General features: G+C 39.0%; 1 protein-coding gene across 11 annotated transcripts in view; it reads right to left on the minus strand.

Moving 5' to 3' along the window:
- adgrl2b.1 (adhesion G protein-coupled receptor L2b, tandem duplicate 1) overlaps nucleotides 1-20,661 on the minus strand; it is a 70,037-nt gene that overhangs the window by 19,562 nt on the left and 29,814 nt on the right. For 9 of the 11 annotated variants that reach the window (XM_077723951.1, XM_077723949.1, XM_077723954.1 and 6 more), the window contains 8 exons: nucleotides 16,429-16,731; nucleotides 14,870-14,970; nucleotides 12,764-12,949; nucleotides 10,077-10,115; nucleotides 6,768-6,951; nucleotides 3,570-3,692; nucleotides 2,332-2,537; nucleotides 1,698-1,871 (listed from right to left, as the gene is read on the minus strand). In XM_077723951.1, the coding sequence (XP_077580077.1) occupies nucleotides 1,698-1,871; nucleotides 2,332-2,537; nucleotides 3,570-3,692; nucleotides 6,768-6,951; nucleotides 10,077-10,115; nucleotides 12,764-12,949; nucleotides 14,870-14,970; nucleotides 16,429-16,731 (1,316 nt within the window). The remainder of the gene's footprint in view (nucleotides 1-1,697; nucleotides 1,872-2,331; nucleotides 2,538-3,569; nucleotides 3,693-6,767; nucleotides 6,952-10,076; nucleotides 10,116-12,763; nucleotides 12,950-14,869; nucleotides 14,971-16,428; nucleotides 16,732-20,661) is intronic. The other 2 variants (XM_077723953.1, XM_077723950.1) reach the window with 1 other exon arrangement.

Here is a 20,661-nt window from a genome sequence, read left to right on the forward strand (position 1 = left end):
CATGTTTGTGTCTGTTAACTGGTTGTCTTAATTTTAAAAGTGCTTTAATAGCGGGCTTACTTACTAATTTACTTAACTCCAGAGTCAATTGGAATATAATTTATTTATAAGGCTTGTGCATTGGTCATGCTTGGCAACAGAAAATGTCCAAATTATTAGGTCAACAATTGCAAAATGACATCTATCGCTTGTTAAATTCTTTTTGTATGGGTGGTACATGTTTTTTTTTTCCGGACATTTTTGTTTTGACCAAGGTGAGTCATAGCTCATTTATTGGAGGGAAAAAAATTGTGGTTTGAATCCTGATTTAAGGGTCCACAGTTGCGAAATTTGGCCCTAACGGCCCGGCTCACCGAATGCCATTTTGAGTGAGCCGTAACATAGCACTACTCGTGTTTTTTTCATCTTTTTGAGGTCAAAGATCTATAAAGCAAGCATGTTTCCAGACAAATGTGAAAATAGCAGAGCGTGGAGCGCAAAATATCACTCCTGCAAGTCGGGCAAATCCTCCTGTGATATTTGCACTTTTATTGAGGGCGAGGGCCGTGGCGGAGGTGCTGCGCAGGCAATTGGCAAAAGGCTAAGCCCTGCCTCGGGGGGCTCTGGTTTCAAACTGCGGTTAAGGTTGAGGTTAAGACAGATGACGGGGGACAGGGTTCACAGGCGGGGGACGTATTATTAAATCAGCCACAAACTGATCCCCCGCGTTTATGATGGCCGCGGTCCTTGCTACAATTGCCATTCGTCATGTAATTAAATTGTAATTGCATTTTGTGACCAAAATGTATGGCGTACCACTTCACAAGACAGACGAGGGGGAAGTTTAAGATGCGGTCGTGCCGTTTTGAACGCTATTCTCTTGGACATGTGCATGAAATATTAGACAGTGACCACAGTGAAATATAATTAGCTCCGATAACGGGCGTAATACCCCCTCGGCCCGAGGCGCCATTTCACTCTTTTAAATTGACGGCCTGCTTCATTTCTGCACATCCTCCGGAAACAATTGAATTATGTCCTGCTGACGCGCTGTTCTCACGCTTAGCTTCATCATCTAGGTCGGGCGACAACCCGCCCGTAGAGAGTGCTTGGCATCTAATTGCAGAGGGAGGTCTTTATTTGTACAAATGCTTATGCCTGGATGGACCGACTAGACACGCTAGCGTGAGTTAATTACTTTGGATTTGCAGGGACTAAAGAGTTTGAAAATAAATTAGCTGCCATTGACAGCCATTAGGGCTGAACGTTATTACCAAAAACTATGTTTGACTTCCGATCCACTCCCATATTCTCAGGATATGTTTTGTCGATACCGATCTGATGCCCGTATTTTATGACTAGTAAAAATAATTGTTAAATATAAAGTAATCAGTAAATGATGAATGAATTTGTTTGTGTTAGAGTCAAGAAATTCTTGATTATATTACACGATGATTGTTTAACTGTCATTAGTGTCTAAATGGCAGTAATATCATTGCCTATTAGTGTTTATATGCGTGGGTATAATTGTCATCGCAGCAATGGCTCTGTTTATAATCTGTGTCATTTTGTGTCATTTAAAAATATGTATCCAATATTAAGGGTCTAAAAAAATTCAATTTACAAACGTTTTTCACTCTGCCATTTATCTTAGGTGTTCTGTGCCTTTTTAACATCCCTACCGTCCCTAAATATGTCAACAGGCCCCTCCTACTCACCACATTTCCCCGGTAGGCCATGAGAATGGCAAAATTGGTAAGATGATTGCATGAGCATGTGGTGTGGCTCCTGTTGGTGTCCAGCAATTTGCAGCCTTGAGTGGACCAGTAACCCATCATGCTTCGCTCTGAATAATTCCAGAAGGAACAGTTGGGATTGTAGTAGTGCTCCTTCTGCAGAAAGAAAAAAAAAGAAACAATTAATCATACATGAGAGCCATGCTGCAATATGCATGGTGGGCTCTTGTACGTTTTTCGGGCCTCTGACTGTGTTGGAGGAGGTGCAGCGGCAAAGGCAGCTCGTGTTGTACAAATAAGTATCAATTTATATTCTTTGAGTGCATGCGATAGTGGGAAGGAAGCGGATGAAAGAGATCCAAATCAGGGAATGAAAGAGAAGATGAAGATTATGTGTAGAGGGTTACTATGGTAATGCACAGATGGAAGTCAACTCGCTGCTCCGATCGCACTCATGTGTTCGTCTGAACTCCGCTAATTGCTATGTGTGACACAACATTGATGTTTTCCCTCTTTATTCTAATGGCTGTCGTTAGAGTTGACGAATTTGGAAGTGCAGCTGTCGTAGTATATTTTGTGTGGGGTCTGGAGAAATGGGAGGGAGGGAAGCTCTTACGTCCAGGTGTTCCAGCGTGAAGATCACGGGGTCGGCCACAAACACCCGGCTGGACTCCTTGGTGATGGAGGCGGAGAGGATGTGGGAGTTGACCGTGAGGGAGAGGTTATGTCTGCCGACGTCCCCGTGGCCCCGCAGCGTGGCGTTCTCCGTGCTGAGGAACTGACCCAGGTGTTTGTACAGAACGAAGACCAGCTTGGCCACACCTGCAACGCATCACGGGGGAGGAGAACACACACGCAGCCATGAAATCAACCACTGAGCCAAAGGAAAAAAAAACACACTTTTGGGATTTGCTTTTTTTCCTCTCGTTGTGTGTGCATTTGGATGGAGGAGTAGATCATATTTTGCTTATGTTATTATGCTATTTTTGGGCAATTTCTAGTGGATAAATGTTTTTTGTTTTGTTATTTATTTGAGTATTTGTTAAAATTATTTAATAGAAATCTATACCTACTTACTACATTATTTTTTTAAATCTAATTGGTACCTTATTTAATTGTATTTAACATTTTTGTTTTCTCCGTGTGGAAAAATATATATAAACATTTTGTGTATGCATTTTTAAATTCATTAAGATTGTTGTTGATTACTGCGATGTTGCTAAGCATAATATCATTTTTTTTTGTTTTTCATTTTAATACAAACTTGTTTGTGAAATGAAAAATGGGTTATGTAAGCATTTCTACTAAAATTTTGAGTGTACAATTCTCTTTTATGGGGGTTGAGGGTGTATAATATTACAGTTCCTCATTATTTATGCCACCCACCACTCACAGTCTCTCTGTTTGGATGGTTCTTTTTTAAAATTGAATTTTATTGATATCCTCATTGGGTCGCGGGGGCTGCTGGAGCCTATCCCAGCTGACTTTGGGCCAGATCGGTGGCCAGCCCAAACAGACGGTATGCTTGTGTAAGTATTATTTTATTATCACTAAGTGTGAGACTTCCCTTTGAGGTTGTAAACCCTGTTTTTTAATCAATAAAAAAATGAAAGTAGGACTCGTGAATTATTCTTACATAGTAAAATCTTTTACACAGCCAATTGAAAAGCATGTATCTATCCTACACGTCTTCATAATGTGTAAAAACAGTAAAGACAGTGGCACCTTCAAGAGGCTCATGTGCAAGTAATTTCCACTCAAATATCAGTTTAACAGCTTCGATCTTCAAGACCCACTTTAGTGCAATAAACTACAATAAAAGCAATTGAGCTCTGCAACGATTGGTGCTCTTACCATTTTTACTGTTGACTTTGACTGTGTTAGAAGAGAGCTGAAGCGTGGATCCGCCCCTGCTGGTCTGTGGGAATCTGAAGTCTTGTACCTGGCCGTCTGTGCTCACCACGTACACATCCAGCACTAACGAGAAGGCAGATCGGGGAGAAATGCATTAGTTATAAGGTAGAGGAAAAGACAGCAATGTTTAATAGAGCAAGAAAAAAAAACAACAAGAGAATTGTTAGATACATGTTCAGGTTCATTGTACCAGCAAGAGAACAAGACCCCATGGAGTGCCATTTACTTAACACCAAATATGCCTTTGAGCCGCTGGAGATAAAGAAAATAAATAATAACAAGGGGATGTGCTTGGAAAAGGATGAGCGTGCAGCCTTGCTACCACATGAATGTCAAATATTCATAGGATCAAAAATATCATTGAGCTTTTACTTTGACGTCCTCTAGCCCCCCTGTGGCTTTGGAGAACTCTGGGCTACATGAGCAAATCTCTCTGAAAATCCTCCAAATTCCGCCAGCCCCTCCTCTCCGCCACGCCAGCTGCCGGGTGGTGCTGCCTTTGATGTACGAAATTACCGATGGGGTCAGGAGGACGATGCCGTTCGCTCGTACCAGAAAATGGCCTGGCTTTCAGCAGATAGATGGTTCCTGACAGACGAAGATGAGGGATTGCCCTCCGCTGGCCTTCGCTGTCTGTCTTGATTTTTTGCACTTCAAGCATTGCGCTTCCACCCGGTTGTCAGTGTGACTGACTTGTACCCAGAGGTGTTGTTTGGGCCACCTACTAATTGGATACTAGCAGCCCTACTCTCTTCTTTTCACCCTGGAAAGAGAGGCCGGATATGATATGTCCACATATGTCTCATAGCCTGACACTGGAAATAGAAAACGAACTCGATAGCATCACCTACTTAAGTGTAATGCATTGAACACATGTTTAACTCCTTCTAATATTTTGTTCTTTTTCTTGTCCTGTTTATCCACTGTAATGTTTAGGACAAAGGTCAAACTAAATTATGAGTTTTAAGTCATGATTTTATTTCTTGAGGAATCTTTGGAAAAGGAAAAAAACCTGGGGAGAATTACCCCCTGGTTAACAGGGTAATTAAAATAAGTTTCATAATTGATGATAAAAGGAGAATTTCTGTAAAGCTTGGATTTTTATGAGCAACATTAACTAGTTTGTGAACAAATACGTGAGCAAATAGTAAATGTTTAAGAATTTTGTGTGTAATTCTGCGCTGAATTGTGTTCATATTATCAGCAAAAGCTTCACAAATTATGGAGAAATCTAAACACCAAAGCATATGACAGGTGATCCCACACCACTGCATTAAAAACCTGTAAAAATGTGTCAATTGTAACCCCAACGTAGGCTTAGAAACGCTTCAGAAAATAATATTTTCCATTAACATCATGTGTTTTTACATTAGTTAAGTTAAAACTCAAGCATGTAAAGTGAAAAAACACATGCGTAATTCCAAAAGCTTCTAAAGGGCCTGTGATTATTTGAGATGGTCGGTCGCAAAGTGGAAAAGTGTCCACATGTCTACTTTGGAAATCGTAGATTTCACGTCCTCCAAGACAAACAAGAAAAGGGACCGACTGGATTGCGCTCAATGAAAAGTTCAAAATCCAGCACAAGTGATGGTTAATGTTCATGGTATGGATAAATTGCAGCACATCCGGTGAGACACCCAAGGGTTTTGGAGCAATACAGGCTAGCATCCAAGCAATCTCTTTTTCAGGATCAGGGTCAAGCCTTAGTCTGCACTTATTACAATAGCCTGGCTTCGTAGTTAACGAGTGCGGTCTACTCAGATTTCCTGCCACATTCCTAAAACATGCATGTTAAGATCATTGAGGACTTTAAATTGATGGTAAGTGTGAGTAAGAGTATGAAAATGAAAAGCAGTTGGTGATGAAAGTGCACAATGGTGGAAGACCAGTGCAGAGTCCACCCTCTGCCCAAAATTGGTTGTAATAGTCTGAAGATTACATCTTGGATGGATGGCTGCAAATGACTGACTTCTAATTGGACTTCACTACAGACTGTCATAACTGTATATCTGTAGTTGGTGCCCTAACAGTGGCAACAAAAGCCTGTTGGGCTTTTGTCTTTAAAATTCAATACATGACAGTTGAAAGAGATAGCAAGAGTAGATGAGAACAAACATTTCGTCGATTTTCCTCCTCAGAGGATACTAAGGCCTGCAAGACAACCATGTTTGTCTTTTGTCATTTCTGGACTGGTTCGACTCAAAGAAGCCGAGCTGAGAGTGTCAAAAAAGTAAGCACCCATGAACACAATAAAAAGCTTTTTTTCCAATGGAGGCATACTACACTGAAAGTTTGTTGTGCTTGGATACACAACCCCTCAAAATACTCCAACGATTTCCACTGTATTGACAACTTCACTGAATAAAATCCTGATAACCAACACGAATATAACATCAGAAAGTCTTGTCAACAAGACTTTTACCCCGACTCAACTTTCGACAGTGATAACATACAAGTTCCGAAGATTACCAGTAATAGTAGTAGTTTCCACAGTGGCGTAAAAATAAGTGGTTTGCAGCATGCTGGGATATCTCATTTTATCCTCAAAATTGTATATTATTTCTGTAATTAAAACAAATCCAATATTTTACCAAAAATGTGGATGTTGGTAGATAGTGCAAATAGAAATTGGCCTTTGAAGCTTCACTTTAGCTTTTGCCTACTGACTTTCCTTGTTAATGCGGAGAGAAAAAACAAAACTGGCCGCAACACAGTGGAGGATAAAAAAAAGTATTAATGAGAGGCTGAGGGAACAAAGCCGCCGATCAGGTTGGGTAACTACCAGTTATGGGAGCTTGTGAGGGGAAGTAGGCCCATGTGAGTGGAACAATGTCCTTCAAAATGGTGTCTTTGTTTGGTCTGGAAGTCTGTTCCCAGTTCATCCATTTACACAGTGTATAACGAGACGAGTTGCCGGATTGAAAATCAATGAGGTAGAAGGCTTACCTGGCTGATATCACCTTGAAAAGGAAAAGCGATTTTCCTTTTTAAAAAAAAACACCCAGAGAAGATGGTGCTGTTTTTTTTAAAGTGACTAGACATTTCCTTTCACTTAAAGTGGCGCTCAGCCAGAAGGAGAAGTAATAGGCAAAGCATCTGCAGTGACAGGTGTTCTAGCTGATTGGCAAGACCACTTACCGATGTTCTCGGCGGGCACTTTGACGATGGCCGGCTCAATAAGGTTCTCGGCGAGGACGAAGGATCCTTCCTCTAGGGTGTCCAGCATCATTGTGGCGGCGTGCGTCTGTTCTGTGGAATTCATGTCTCGCCACGACTTCAGAGCTTCGGGCCTCAGGAGATTGTTCACGGTGTCCACGATAGCCTGTAACCATGGAGACGCGTGAAATGTCAGCCACGCACATTCCTCCGTTGCAACGCCGGGTTTTAATAACAAAACGGGGGAGAGAAGGGAGGGGTGAATGATAAAAAGGGCATGCATGGCCGACAGTGACAACAGCTGATATATCGACAAAATTATGACCTGAGACGTGATGAGAGCTCAGAAGAGGCGAACTTAACTGCTCAACATTCCATTGAAGGAAAACAAAAAAGGAAGTGTCTTTTACCCTCCCTCTATTAGTTTATTGAATAATAATAATGACAAATTGTTGGAGGAGTAACAAAGCCCCCACTGTGTTTTTCTTCACTAGTCAAAAAAAATCCCTGTGAACAATATTCTTGTGCCCGTAGTGACCTTGAAAGCTATTTTCCCCCAAGGAAGGAGGGCATTACCATCAAATCCGTGTCCAAAGTGGCAGTTTGAGGCAAAATGCTGGAAAGCGATCGCCCTGTTTTCAATGTCAATCCTTTCATTTCCTGCTTTGTGATAAGCTGTAAGTAAGATAAACATTCCACACAAGTATCGTATGTTGATAAAACAATGCTGACCCTGGCAACTCCAGTTCACATCACTCGTTTTTTTTACCCTCTTTTTGTAACACCTATGTGGTATTCCTATCGCGTAAGGTGGCACGTATCATGAATAGCAACTGATAAGATCAAGCATATGGCTATATGATGTGTACATTCTAAGAGATGGTTTATTTTAACTGCCGAATATCACAAAAAAATGTTTATTTTTTTATTTTAACTATAATAGTGGACAAGAATAACTGGCATTTTGCAAACCAAACACGATAAGAACTTTTTTTTAATCATTCTGTTGATTTGAATGAATTGTGTATTGCAGCCAGTATTATGAATGGCTTTTGAGGTGATCATATTGTTGTAAGACTTTGCCTATATGTGTGACTGTGTGTAGTGTCGACTTTTGCTTCATTCTCTTGATTTTTTCTGTTGTATTATCCTGTTTATTTCTATGGTGCAATCCAATGAACATGATATACATTCTACTTTTCAATGACTGCATAAGTGTAAAATTTGTATTGTATGGATTTTTTTACGGTTGTTTTACTGTGCAAGGTATGAATTATCATAAATTAATAGGGCAGGGGAAAGAGTGATAGTCTTGCAGCTGAATATGTCATGGTCTTTTTTTGTACTTGTGGATTCTATTGTTAAAGTCTCTTATCATGACTATGAATGATAAGGAGCACGGTATCATTCATTGTCGAGATAAGACTAGGACTCATTCACTGCTTTTGACAGCAGTAGATGTCAAATCCATTGTTGTTAATGGGTTGGCAGTTAAAAATCACAGTGATTGAATGAGCCGTTTATGTTGAATTCTAGAGAAAAAAAATACAACATAGAAGGCACAATCAATCCAAGGGAGCGATTAACCCAAAGTGACATTAGCCCCAACGTAGAGTATTGCAATGACAGTAATTAACCACATCCAGCCCCTGCTTGTATTGCCAATTAGTCGCTGCTGTGATTATCTAAAACACTAAAATGACCCCAAACGTTTGGTTGCATCCGCTTTCCCGGATACAATGAGAAGGTTGATAAACTAAGTCAGATATAATGAATGATTAACTACGTCTGTATTCCGATATTCAAGCTCGGAATAACCTTGGGGGGAGCTAGTTACATGTATATGTGTTCTTGGGTGTGAGCGTGTGTTCAGACGAGTCTGGCTTGATTACAAGGTTGGAAACATCCATGCAAATTTACACTGTACCCCCCACTGGTAATGATCTATCCTCAAGGGAAACTGGTGCTTTTTAAACAGCCTTTTTGAATGTAATGATAGCAAAAAAAACACCATTAAAAGTAAAAAAAAACTGTGTGTTTTAGGGGCTATAATAAATTGACCATGAAACCCATTTGAGTCCTCCAATTCTACATTTGGGAACTATTCCGTTGCTTTGTGTTGAGGTGTTAAGGTGCGAATTTTGGCTTGAAAAGGGATTGTAAAGCAAGAACATCTAAAGTTTGTTTTTGTGTGAGATAATCAGCCATTCAGAAAAGGCAAATATGACAATTTTCTACCCTAAATAGTCTGTAAAACATAAATAATGGCAGTTTTGTGTAAAGTTACATTGAACGTATGTTTGAGGTCTGTATATATTATTCCAAGTTAATTTAAATTTGTTTTTTCCATTTACCAGATCAATTTCGTGGAGAGAAAACCAATTCATTTCAATGGGAAACGTCCGCTGGAGTTACGAAAAGCTTGTCATACGATCTCAGTCACAGATTATGATCATATGTCGAGGTACCACTGTATAATAATCTTGTTTAGATGAAATGAACATATAGCATTTTCATGATTTTGCTTCAAATGGCTCGGCAACTTTGAAGTCCTGGATGAGCTGCACTGAGTTTGTCTGCAGGCAACTGCGGTCAAACTTCAAGTAGTTGACATATTTTTACACTTTAACTTTAACGTCGGTGAAAGATTTGACTATATGAAGCGTTAAACCAATATTAGATGTACAACTGTACTTCATTCATTTATGTGAAAAGGAAGATGATTAACATCTGGTAGGTGAAATTGATTGACACTTTTTTTTTTTATAAAACACTAACGGGGTCTGAAATTAATGCCAGAGAAAAACCATCATTGCGACAGAGAGACATTTTTTTTTCATTTAGTTTTGATGCAACAAGGGGTGGTTGGGAAATAAGATGAATTGTATAATATAAGCAAGTGAAAAGTGAAGCACAATGAGACTTTGATCACGCTTCTGGCTGACAGGTTGGCGCAATTACGACCGTGGGAAGGCAATTATTCACTTGACGTATAAAGAGTAGAGAAAAGAGAAGACGCTGTGAGAATGGGAGCATTAGTGACTGAATATGTGCCAGTGTTTGTATCTGCGTACGAGAAGAAATGAAAGAAAGATGTAGTGATAGCACAGAGAAGGACAAAGAAGGAATGATATTAACATCCGCAAATGGAAATAGTTCACTGGGAGGCAGCCAAGGCACACAGAGTGTAAAACAATCACGAAAATGATATCGTAAATTATATGCATGCTGCTAAGCAAGGGGTTGGGATAAAAATCATTTAAAAAAAGATTAAAAGCTCTCTGATTGTACCTTCATATATGCCCTGCATGTCTTCTCTCGCTTTTGAAGCTTTTCACCCCACCCCATCCACATACACACACATACACACACACACAAAAACACACGCACACATACGTAGAAACAAAAGAAAGATGGAAGTGAGAAAAGGGAATCGCCACATCAGGCCACTTACCATAAATTACAAGTGCTAATGAGAAGAGGAAGGTGGACGAAAGAACGTCTTATAGAGAGCTCATTTCAAAACAACTACTACACTTCTAAACTGTGATGTGAGAAGTGAGGGGGGAAAAATGATGAGGTTTGGATTTAGAAAGACTTGAGTATTACATTGGAAGCCAGAAGATAACAATGTGTTTTGCTTATTTGTAGTTGGTGCCAAGAGGAGAATAATGCATGACAAATTCCTTTGGGGATTTTTGGCACTCATGATTTGCCTGCTTGTACTCAGTTGAGTCAAATTAACAAGTGCACTCTCACAATAAGGATACAGAACACACAACAAGATAAAAATATTCTTTTTTTTAAGGTGAGCCTGAAAGTCTACTGTCATATTAGTTATTCTGCAATATCAGCAAACTGGGAAAACCCAGGCATTATATTATATTCTCAGCAGGATGAGAATAATAGAACAAAAAGGGGCAAAACGCAGGAATTATGCATTATGTTTTGCTTTGTGGTGTCAGTGCCTAGGAAAACGCAGATTAATTGGGGTTTTTATAGTGCATAAATGGTTGTATTTTAGTAGGATATGGGCAATATATCATGGCTACAACTGATCTGTCAAATAGAAACAAAGGAAGTATTATGTAAACTATTTACTCTCTTAAGTTAAATACACACAAATAAAACATATTTTTAAAAAAAGAGAAGTGGACTGGGTATGTACTGTTTTTTTGGTTCTTTAGGGACAATTATTGTCGTGTAAAAGTTTCTGACATACTTGTCCCCTGTCAAAGGAAATCCGACTAAAATATATAGTAATACATTTACGGAAAATATATAAACTAGTGCTACTAAAAAAATATCTATAAGAAAATTGGACTTGTGTTGGAATCAATGAGGAAAGTAAAAATGATAGAAAAGAGAAACTGTGGGTTAATCCCAATTATTCTATTTATGAACTACTATTTATTAACAAATGCAATTTAAACACTGATAATTGTTTCTTTTGAACGTATTTTAATGACTAAAATTGTATGATTTGTAAAATGATGTATCATTACTAACGCACAGCATTTTTTTTCCAAACGTTTCATCCTTTCTTTCTACCTTAACCTCAAAGAAATGTGCTTTGTTCCAAGCATTTGGCTTCCATTTTCCTTTCATACCATACAATTCGACTGGCTCAAAGTGAGCCTTTTGATTTGAACTTACCAAATATGGCTCCTTGCGGTATAAAGTGCACTCTGTCTGTCCATGGCGCAAAATTAGAAGCCACACTCATGAGATGCAATCCCGCAGTGTGTGCCAAAGAATGTTTACAGATTTTAAGTGGCTTCTGAATAACAATGCGTTACTTCTCAAGTGCCAATCATCTCGTCATGCGGCGGAGACGGAGAAACATCATATTGCTTGCTTGACATTTGATGCGGCGCACAACTCCTCGCTCCCCTTTTGCTTTTTCCATCATTCACTGACTGAACGCTTTCTAAAAAACAGGCCTATTGCATTCTCAGGGGATTGCGATCGACTATAATGTATTTTGTTTTAATTTGAAGATATCAAATATGTTTTTTTAACATATACACCAATATGTAGACGATTACTATTGCTATTCGTATAATAAGACTTAAAAACATATGGTTGTGATGCTTTCAGTGTGCATTTTGGGTTACATTAATGCAACCAAATGTGGTTCTTTGCACTATAAAGAGTTGGAAGAAATTACATGACTCTGCTGCCTTGTAATGTGGCATGGGTTTTGGGCCACTTTTGTGCAACTAAACTTAGTTCCACCGCTTTGTAGTGAGGCAATGGGTGACCGTTTAATCTAAAGCAATCAAATTTAGCTCCTCGTTAAATAATGCGCATTCATTTGAGGTTAACATGAATGACGTGGCCAAATATGGTTCCTTGGACTATAAATGGCTCTGGGGAAACGCATACATTTTGGCGTCCAATTAGGGTCAATTGTCAGTAAAAAAAAAAATAGGGTTCTATGCACTATACAAGATTTAGAGAAATCCCACGATCACCATTAGTAAATGGTGATTATTTGATTGTGCTTGATTGCTTTGGAGGTTTAAGTTATCCATTTTGGCAGAAAGAAACACAATAGTTTCTTGTCTGATAACGAGCTGGGAAAAAGTAAAGTGCTCCAAATTTCTAGCCTCAAGGACAATGTTTTACTAACTTGGGTCAGTTTAATCATTAAAGTTTAATGATGAAACTTGAATGTAGCAACTAAGGCGCCTGGAGGGCTGTTTAATTTAAGTAACCCAAAAATAATGCTTACTATTGCCTACTAGGATACTAAAATATCACACATTTTCTATTTCTAAATGCCTTAAAAATGAGGTGCTGGGCATCAAGTTGGACACTGACGCAGTTCATGCTGTTAAATGTGTGCTGGAATACAAAACAAGGGCACGCGCTGCCTTGGGTTTGGATTTATCGCCCCATGTCCTGCCATTTAGCCCTGCTGGTAAGGCGAGATGGTCACAATGGGCCGTAAAGAGGATAACGCGTCACAGTACCTTGTTGAAGCTGCGTCCTGCCGAGTCCTTCTCGCTAGGCCTGAGCTCCTGCAGCTGAGCGTCCAGGATGTCCACCAGCTGCTCCATTAGACGCACCGAGGAACTCACGTCACCGGCAAACACGGGGCCCTTCGTGTATAATGATAGCTCATTGGCAAGGTTGGCTGCATTCTCTCCGCTTCGGATCTGGATGTCGGGTTGAGGGTGGGCAGAGTTAAATGTCGTAAGCGAGGGCTCTCGTGCGAATTGCCACGCTGTGTTAGTGCTGCGTGCTTGGGTTACAACATGAGGAAAAGACTTCCTCCATAATTATTTCTGGCTTATTACACTGTAATATAGAAACAAACTGAATACTTGAGTTGGAATACATGGCCAAAAATAACAGTCTTTACAATTTATTCAAATGTCTAATCTTGATTCTTTGCAGGATTTTCTTAACTTGATTTTGATGTTGTTGTATTTTTCACTTTTTTGGGGTATTAGGCTAGGGGGAATTGAAAAATGGAATGTTTTATAGTGCATGTAATTTTTGTTTTGTGTTTAGAAGTGAATATTGGTAACTTTATTTTATTCACTTCAATAGGTGTCCAATCCATTTTGAGGAGTTTGTTTATTGTCAATGTGAGTTTTACCTCGGCATGAGGTTATGAGGTCATGATTAAATAGCTATAAGGAAACTAGACGTTTATGCCAACTGTTTTGTTACAAAAAAAAAAATCTAGCACCATTCCAAGTGGGTTTATAACAACAAAACAAAACTCTACTCATCCCAAGTCTGTAACAAAATGTACAATTGTTCCACTTTTGTGACACAAAGGAACAACAATCAGGTCTGCTTAATTATAGAAAAGAACTGCAAAGACATGCAAATATGCCCTTTTCAGCGGAATAAAAAATTGCCAGACTGGAACGAAAAATATGTTTGTTGTTGCTCTAAGCGAGCTTTGAAGCTGGGGTCGGCTTTCACGGTTTATATCGCATCTCTCAGCCACATTTAAAAAAGTTGGAGTAAGATATGTTTAAAAGATATTAAATGATTTTTATGACTTGCTCTACCTTTTCAACCCCGCCCATTCTTTTAAATACGATACACGATATAGAATGAAAACACATTTGATGTGTTTGCCAAAATGTTTCCTGACAGCATTTGGGAATTCTGTCTTAACTTGGTACGTTCGGGAGGTGTTTTTCACACCGAGGCTTCCGTCAATTGTGCATTGTTTTTTTTATTTTATTTTTTGGAGAATCAAAGCGGACAAATCACTGTAGAAATAAGCTGTTGTTCTTTGATTGTCGGCAGCAAACGGCTGCCTCCTTGACTCCAGACAGCGAGGCTCGTTTGTTGCTCGTGAGATCGCAAATTTATCATTCTCAGATGTTTGCATGTTTATGAATGCCTTAAAGGGGGAATAGACTTTTTTTTTCAGAGCATCCAAGTATTCAGTTTCAAAGTAATACCTATAAAAGGGGCAATCAGGGTGTTTGTCTTACAGAAGTGTGCAGTGACAGGTAAAAAATATATATTTTGGGCGATGGAGCTCGGTTAGAAATTTAAAGACCAGTTACTGTTACATGACATAAATAAATAAATAATTAAATGAAACTTATTAATTTAAAAACTGACAAATGAATACTAGCATTAGAATATATTAGTTGTTTTGTTTTGCAATTAGTGACTAATTTGTGCTGCTTAGCTTTAATAAACAAGAGTCCAAGTTATTTTGTATAAATAAACCAGAGAAATTATTTTGTTTTCTTAAATTAGTTATTCTTGTTTTCTTTCTTAAAACAGATAAGTGTTACTTTACTATCTTTCATTAAAGGAGGGTTGATACAACTGGTATTATTTTTGTAAGTTTGTAAGATGATTCCTCCATAAACAGTAGCTGATTGTTTTAACACTGTAATAAAATCAAAAAGCAACAAAAAAACTAAAATAAATAAATAAAACTGCCTTAAGTCAGTATTTCATTTGCTGATGGCACAAGCAAATTCATATTTTACAGGGAGGGTTTTCACTTTCCGGAACACTTAGTTCTTCATCAGTAAAGTCATTTTTCTTTTACAGTTAATTTTAACAATTGGCATTCTTTTTTTTGCCCATACCTTTTGTGCTACTTGAGTCACCCAATGGGAAGTGCAGTTGCTGAGGTCTGGTCCCTTGGAGCACCAGTTCCCTGCCACCGTGCACAGAAAGGAGGCAACACCTGTGGTAGCAGAAAGCAAACAGACATTGGAAGGACACCAGAACAGCCACGCTAGTGTATGTTCTCGCTTAAATTTCATTGACACACACACTGATCACAAAACTTGCTGCAGGAAACATTTACAAACATTGTTAAAGCCTTGTTTTATTTTTTTAAGGAAAGAGAAAATAATCATAGCGGGAGTAGTCTTCAACAGTTGCCTTTTAATGAAGCAGACGGAGAAACCCAACTGTTTGCTGTGAAGAGATATTTGAGATGCTTCGAAAGAGGATAAAAAAGACAAGATTACAGCTAATGAGTGCCTATTCTCTGACAACAGTGACACCATGTGTAGTCCTTTTCCCTTTTTAACCCTCGTCAGTTGAAACAAAAATATCAATCTGGCTTTGAACTGGCACTTTTTAATTTGACAGTGCTGTCACTGTTTGTATGTGTGTGTGTATGAGTGTGTGACAGGGTGCGAAGGTAACTTTCTGCGCGGCTAACTTGATTGTCAGCCCAGTCGCATAATGGCCATCAGCGCGCCATTGCTGCTGGCTTTGATGTCGGACACTTTCAGCAACTGGAACTAATTCTTATCTAATATGACCGTGTGGATACACTCATGCAATTACGTCTCCCAGATAGCAGAATTAATGGCGCTTATCACTAGGCTGTGGTTTTCTGTCCATGCACTGCTGCTTTACATTTCCCCTCAAAGGAAAGAGTTAGAGGGTAAAAGTGTCGCCATGATAAAACCTTTATATTAACTGTGCAGACATTTTTTTAAGTAAAACCTCAGAATCAAAGTCATGTTTATTGTGGCTAAAATGTGGAAATATATTTAAAGTTCTTGGCTGTGTTCATTGTATTTGTTAAAACAACATCGACCAAGCCAAGTCTAAAATACATAAATGAGAAAACTGTTTAACTCCATAGTCATAGTTTCCATATTTTCTTTATGCATACTTAGATATATGTTCATGCCTAACTTCAGGGGTCACCATTCTTTTTAAAACTGAAACATATTTGCTTGTATTTATTACTGAGTCGTTAAAGCAAAGGATTAGAAGTTGGATACACACTTTTGGAATGACTATTTTTTTTTACTTGCCTTATCTTTAAATTGTATTTGATTATTTCGAATTATGACGCTCAACTATTACTGAAAAAGGCTCAGCAGTGGTGGTACTTCCAGCCTCTGTTGAGGAAGCGAATCCATCAATCGTTAAGGCATTTCTAACCAGTAGACACTGAATTAGTCCTGTTACCATTCATTATAGTGCATTGATGTTGCTACATAGAAGAAGAAAAATGTGAGTGGCTTGACAGTAAGGATTGTTAAATCCTAGGCTATTGAATTATCCTTGAAGGCGGTAGAGTACGATGTTGACGATGCCTACCGTACACGATAAAGATACTTTGAGCGATTTTGAAGCTACAGAAAAGATTAATCGAGCAATCAGACGACGAACTAACCTTTGGTTCCTTTGGGACAGGGTCTTTCCACAGTTGAGCTTGTGTGGGACTGCGGCCAGTCGATACCCCGCAGCCTGGTGGCCTCACAGAAACGTCTGGGAGTGGGGGGTAACTCTGGAACGGCGGGCTCCACCGTCGCCAAGCCTCGGGTGTCCTCGAATGGATCCCTTCCATCTCTAGGGTCGGCTCCACCTCCTAAGGTTGGGTCACCTTGACTCTTTGCTGTGGGTGCAGCTGTGGCGGACATGATGGTGGTGGTTTTCTCCGATGGTTTGGAGATGGGGAATTCGCCCACTGGTGATACTGAATTGAACAAAACCATGATTTTAGCAGGAGAAACGTAAATACTGGCCTTTATTTGCAATTATTTCCCCCTTCCGCTTTTTCTTTTATGAATCAGGAATGATTGTTGTTATTCTTGATTTTGTTTTAACCAAGATAATAATAGTGACTATTCGTATTTGACATTCATCATCTGACATTTTTTTTCATTCCAACCCATGAATAAGATATTTTGACACATAAAAGCGAACACTTTCCTGACAAGATTCGCTACCTTGAATTGATTAAATGTCAGCAGTGGAGACAAAGCCTATTTGCTTTTGGCTTTTTGTTTTTTTTCCTTTTCCGTTTTTTGAGTAATACAGCTATGTCGGCAAACCCAACCCACCCGTTAAAAAGACCCTCAAACATCGGCAGCATCACGAATAAATAGTATTGAGTCTGCAAAGTCAATCTATGCATTAAAAGGGTGCAACAGGCATGCTAAGGCAATTTGTTTGCTGCCTGGCGCAGGTGCTGCTAAGATGAGATGCTATCTCCCACAGAGTGCCTGGAGATAGAAAATGCCAGGAAATGAGGGCAGAAATTGGGGCAGAAAAGGGTGGGAAGCAGTCGGATTGGCCGATATCAAGACAAGAGGCATGTGGATGGTCACTTGTCTCTTCTTCGCTACAACAGGCAGATTATATTGTCAGATAAAAGCAGCTTTCTACAATGAGGTCTGGCGATGTGCGCCGTCTTCAGCGATTGTTCGAAAATGCAATATCATGCTATCCGACACTCCATTATTACACACACACATCTCCCTTTCCTGGGGGACCAGGCCCACCGTTGCATTCACACTAATCAGTCTGGCAGGGGAATATTTGCTTTCTCATTCAAAGTGAAATAGATGAGTTTATTACAAAGCCAAAGGGTGGTGGCGTTACCGGTCACGAGGCCACAGCTGTTCGCTATGAGGAAAATAAATATAAAAGCCCAGGACCACCCCATAGAAAGTCACAATGGTAACATTTCCCGACAGCAACCTTTCTGCTTGGCCTGAGCTTCAGCTAATTACCTTACGCTCATTCAGTCATTGTGCGCATGTCAGCCACACATTTGCAGGTTGGCCTTACTGAATGCGACTGCCATGAAACAGTATGCGTAGGCCGTAGGAGGTGAGGGTTACTACAATAAAACTCTTTAGTAACACTGATGAGCGGAAAAGAAAAGCTCGGGTGAAATTATGTAAGAGGAATATTACTAAATAACAGCACCGAAATGGCCAAAGTTGGCAAGGATTTAATTTTATTGTGGATTATTTGTGCTCCACAAACCTAATGGTCAACAGCACCAATATCATTTTCAAATTTATGATGAGTCAATGTATGGAATCAGGTCACAAATCAGAAAGTCTTGAGTAAGTTTTAACAAATGTTTAAACCCTAAAACCACTTTACTGTGGACATGTAAATTCCAGTCAGAAATTAAGTCCACCTATTTTCCCATATGTGACCTCTACTGATAAATAGAGAATGAAAACACGGTAAAAATAAAAACATGTTGTTATTTTCTATGCCGTGTATGGCTTACAATGAGTCAAATGTACTTGCAAGATTTCCACAAAAAGATCAAGGTAGTAAATCGCTATTTTGGTCTCTTAAAATGATCATCATTGTTTTCCAGATTTTTCAGGATGCCAAATACTTGAACCATTTGTTCAATCGTGTTAATCATTGGTGTAAAAATATATATTTTAAGAAGCTGATAGTAAACATGGCCAAAGGGTATTGAAGATATAGTATTGTTGTGCGTATACATGTCCATGACAACTTTTTCTACTCAAGACATTGCTGCTGGCCACAGTTATAAGCATCTACTGGACTTGGCATTCATTGGATAGTACAGCCTTTTTTGGTCTTTAACGTGGCTCTGTGAATAGAACGGTTGTATTTTAAGAAACATTTACAATTCCAGATGTGACAATGTTGTCTTGTGATTACACCCTGAAGCAGATATTTGAACCTATTTTATTTTGTTTCGTTTTCCCGTCTGTTGAGTATTCTTTCCATTAGTGCAAGCTTAGCAGAAGTCCACATCCTGTCGCAGAGCGAGGTAATGGTTGAGATGAGTGTACTGTGTGCAGCTCGACAATATGTCAATACTTGGCATTCTTTTACTTCCACAGCAGACGTAAGCGGCAGGCTGCCTTTCTAATAGTATGTGTTTACCGTACGAGCCCAGCTGCTGCCAAAAGCTATTTATGGGTAGGATCGATTAGTCTTCCGAAATTTTCTTTTTTTTTGCCCCCAATCTACGCAGTATTTTATGACAGACTTCTTCCTTCTTCCTGTACTGCTGTATTTTAGATCTTGTAGTGTATTTCCAGAAAGGTGGCCGGTAAAAGTGCAACATATAATAATTGCAAAATGCTTGTAAAACAAAGTGGAGAAAGAAAGGTAATGGAGTCTTACAACCTTGAGGAATAAAAGCAAATCACCCCCCTTGCCAGGGAATAAGTTTAGATCCATACAACCTTGCAAATACTGTTATTTTACTGTTGTCTTTCTCTGTCTAGGTTTATGTATGGAAACATCATGTAAAAAAAGTGGGAAAGCTACACTAGAGTATTTGGACATTTATAGTGGTTCTGAAAATGTCTGGTTGTTAATAAGGGGCAGACAATATTTCGAAATAGGTAAGTTTGGAATTTCTAAACACAAAAACATGACCACGCTCACAAGCTCAGCCAAATCTTGACATTCTAATTTTCCCCAACAAGCTCTCAACATGGGCAAATTGTCCAACCAGACACCAGAATAAATGGCTCATAAGCCGTCTTTTACTATTAATTACTAACAACAAATGACAGCGTAAAGCCCAACAAGTCTTTGTAATGGTTTTAAATCCTGAAAAAAATGCATTTGAGTCCAATCCTCTTGGTCTAATGGCAAATAAGAGGCAAATATTAACCCTATTTAATTGACACGCAAAGTAGTCAAGAATAGCAACATTATGTTTTGTCCTTTGTGGAACTGGCATCCTTACTCTCAAGAAATATTTCTATATTCAAAATGTCAGGAAACTTGACTTTCTTTTGTAGGTAGGTTAAAAACTGAAGCAATATTAACAGCTGCTTAGTGTTGGATTTAGAAAACTCAAATAAAATTCTACTTAGAAATGTGAATAAATCAAATAGCTGAGTTTGACATTCAAAATGATTCTAAGTAAGTACTGTTGTACCACAGCAAGGAGAAAAGATGGTTGTTGGTTAGCCTTTTATTTGTGGATTTAAAAAAAAAGAGGTAACTACAATTGCTCGTTTTGTCTTTTTCACCTGGGGCCTGAGTTGTTAATTAATGACAGCGAAACCAATCCCACAAGACATGAATTTTAAATCAGGCCTTTCTTTTTCTTCAACGCTGTTCCGCTTTTCAGTCGAGGTTTTGCGGCATGGAAGGCAGCAAGAGACATGACGATTCATGTGCTGTTGCTAACTTATGAATATTATTTCTGGAGATGAAAAAGTGGCCTTTCCAACGATCGTGACACAATTTTGAAGAGTGGCAGACAGAAAAAGCTCCACTGGACGTAATTTATGAGGCCTGAATGGAAATTTGGTGGACTCGCAGACATTGCACTTCCAAGAAAGAGGGCTTTACGACTAGATAAAAACACATACAAAAAGAAGGAGAAATATGTGTCCACAAATAGTGGCTGAGAGTTTATTCCAAGGATGTGCTCTTCTTTTGGTGGGCAATTGGGTTTAAATGGGCCATTTCTGTTAACTTTATATTATCAATGTGCAAACCATAGTGATTTTTGCCTTTAAGTGAGCTATTTATTAGTTACGCACTATAGTCGCTACATGTCATTAGATTTGAATATTTTCCTCAACAACATTGCGGTGCAAGTCTAGTGTTATGTAATTTGCTCTTAAAGATGCCTTGCCCATTTTTTTCGAACACT

The sequence above is a fragment of the Stigmatopora nigra genome, chromosome 9 (assembly GCF_051989575.1).
Source record: "Stigmatopora nigra isolate UIUO_SnigA chromosome 9, RoL_Snig_1.1, whole genome shotgun sequence".
In the NCBI taxonomy this organism is placed as follows: Eukaryota; Metazoa; Chordata; class Actinopteri; order Syngnathiformes; family Syngnathidae; genus Stigmatopora; species Stigmatopora nigra.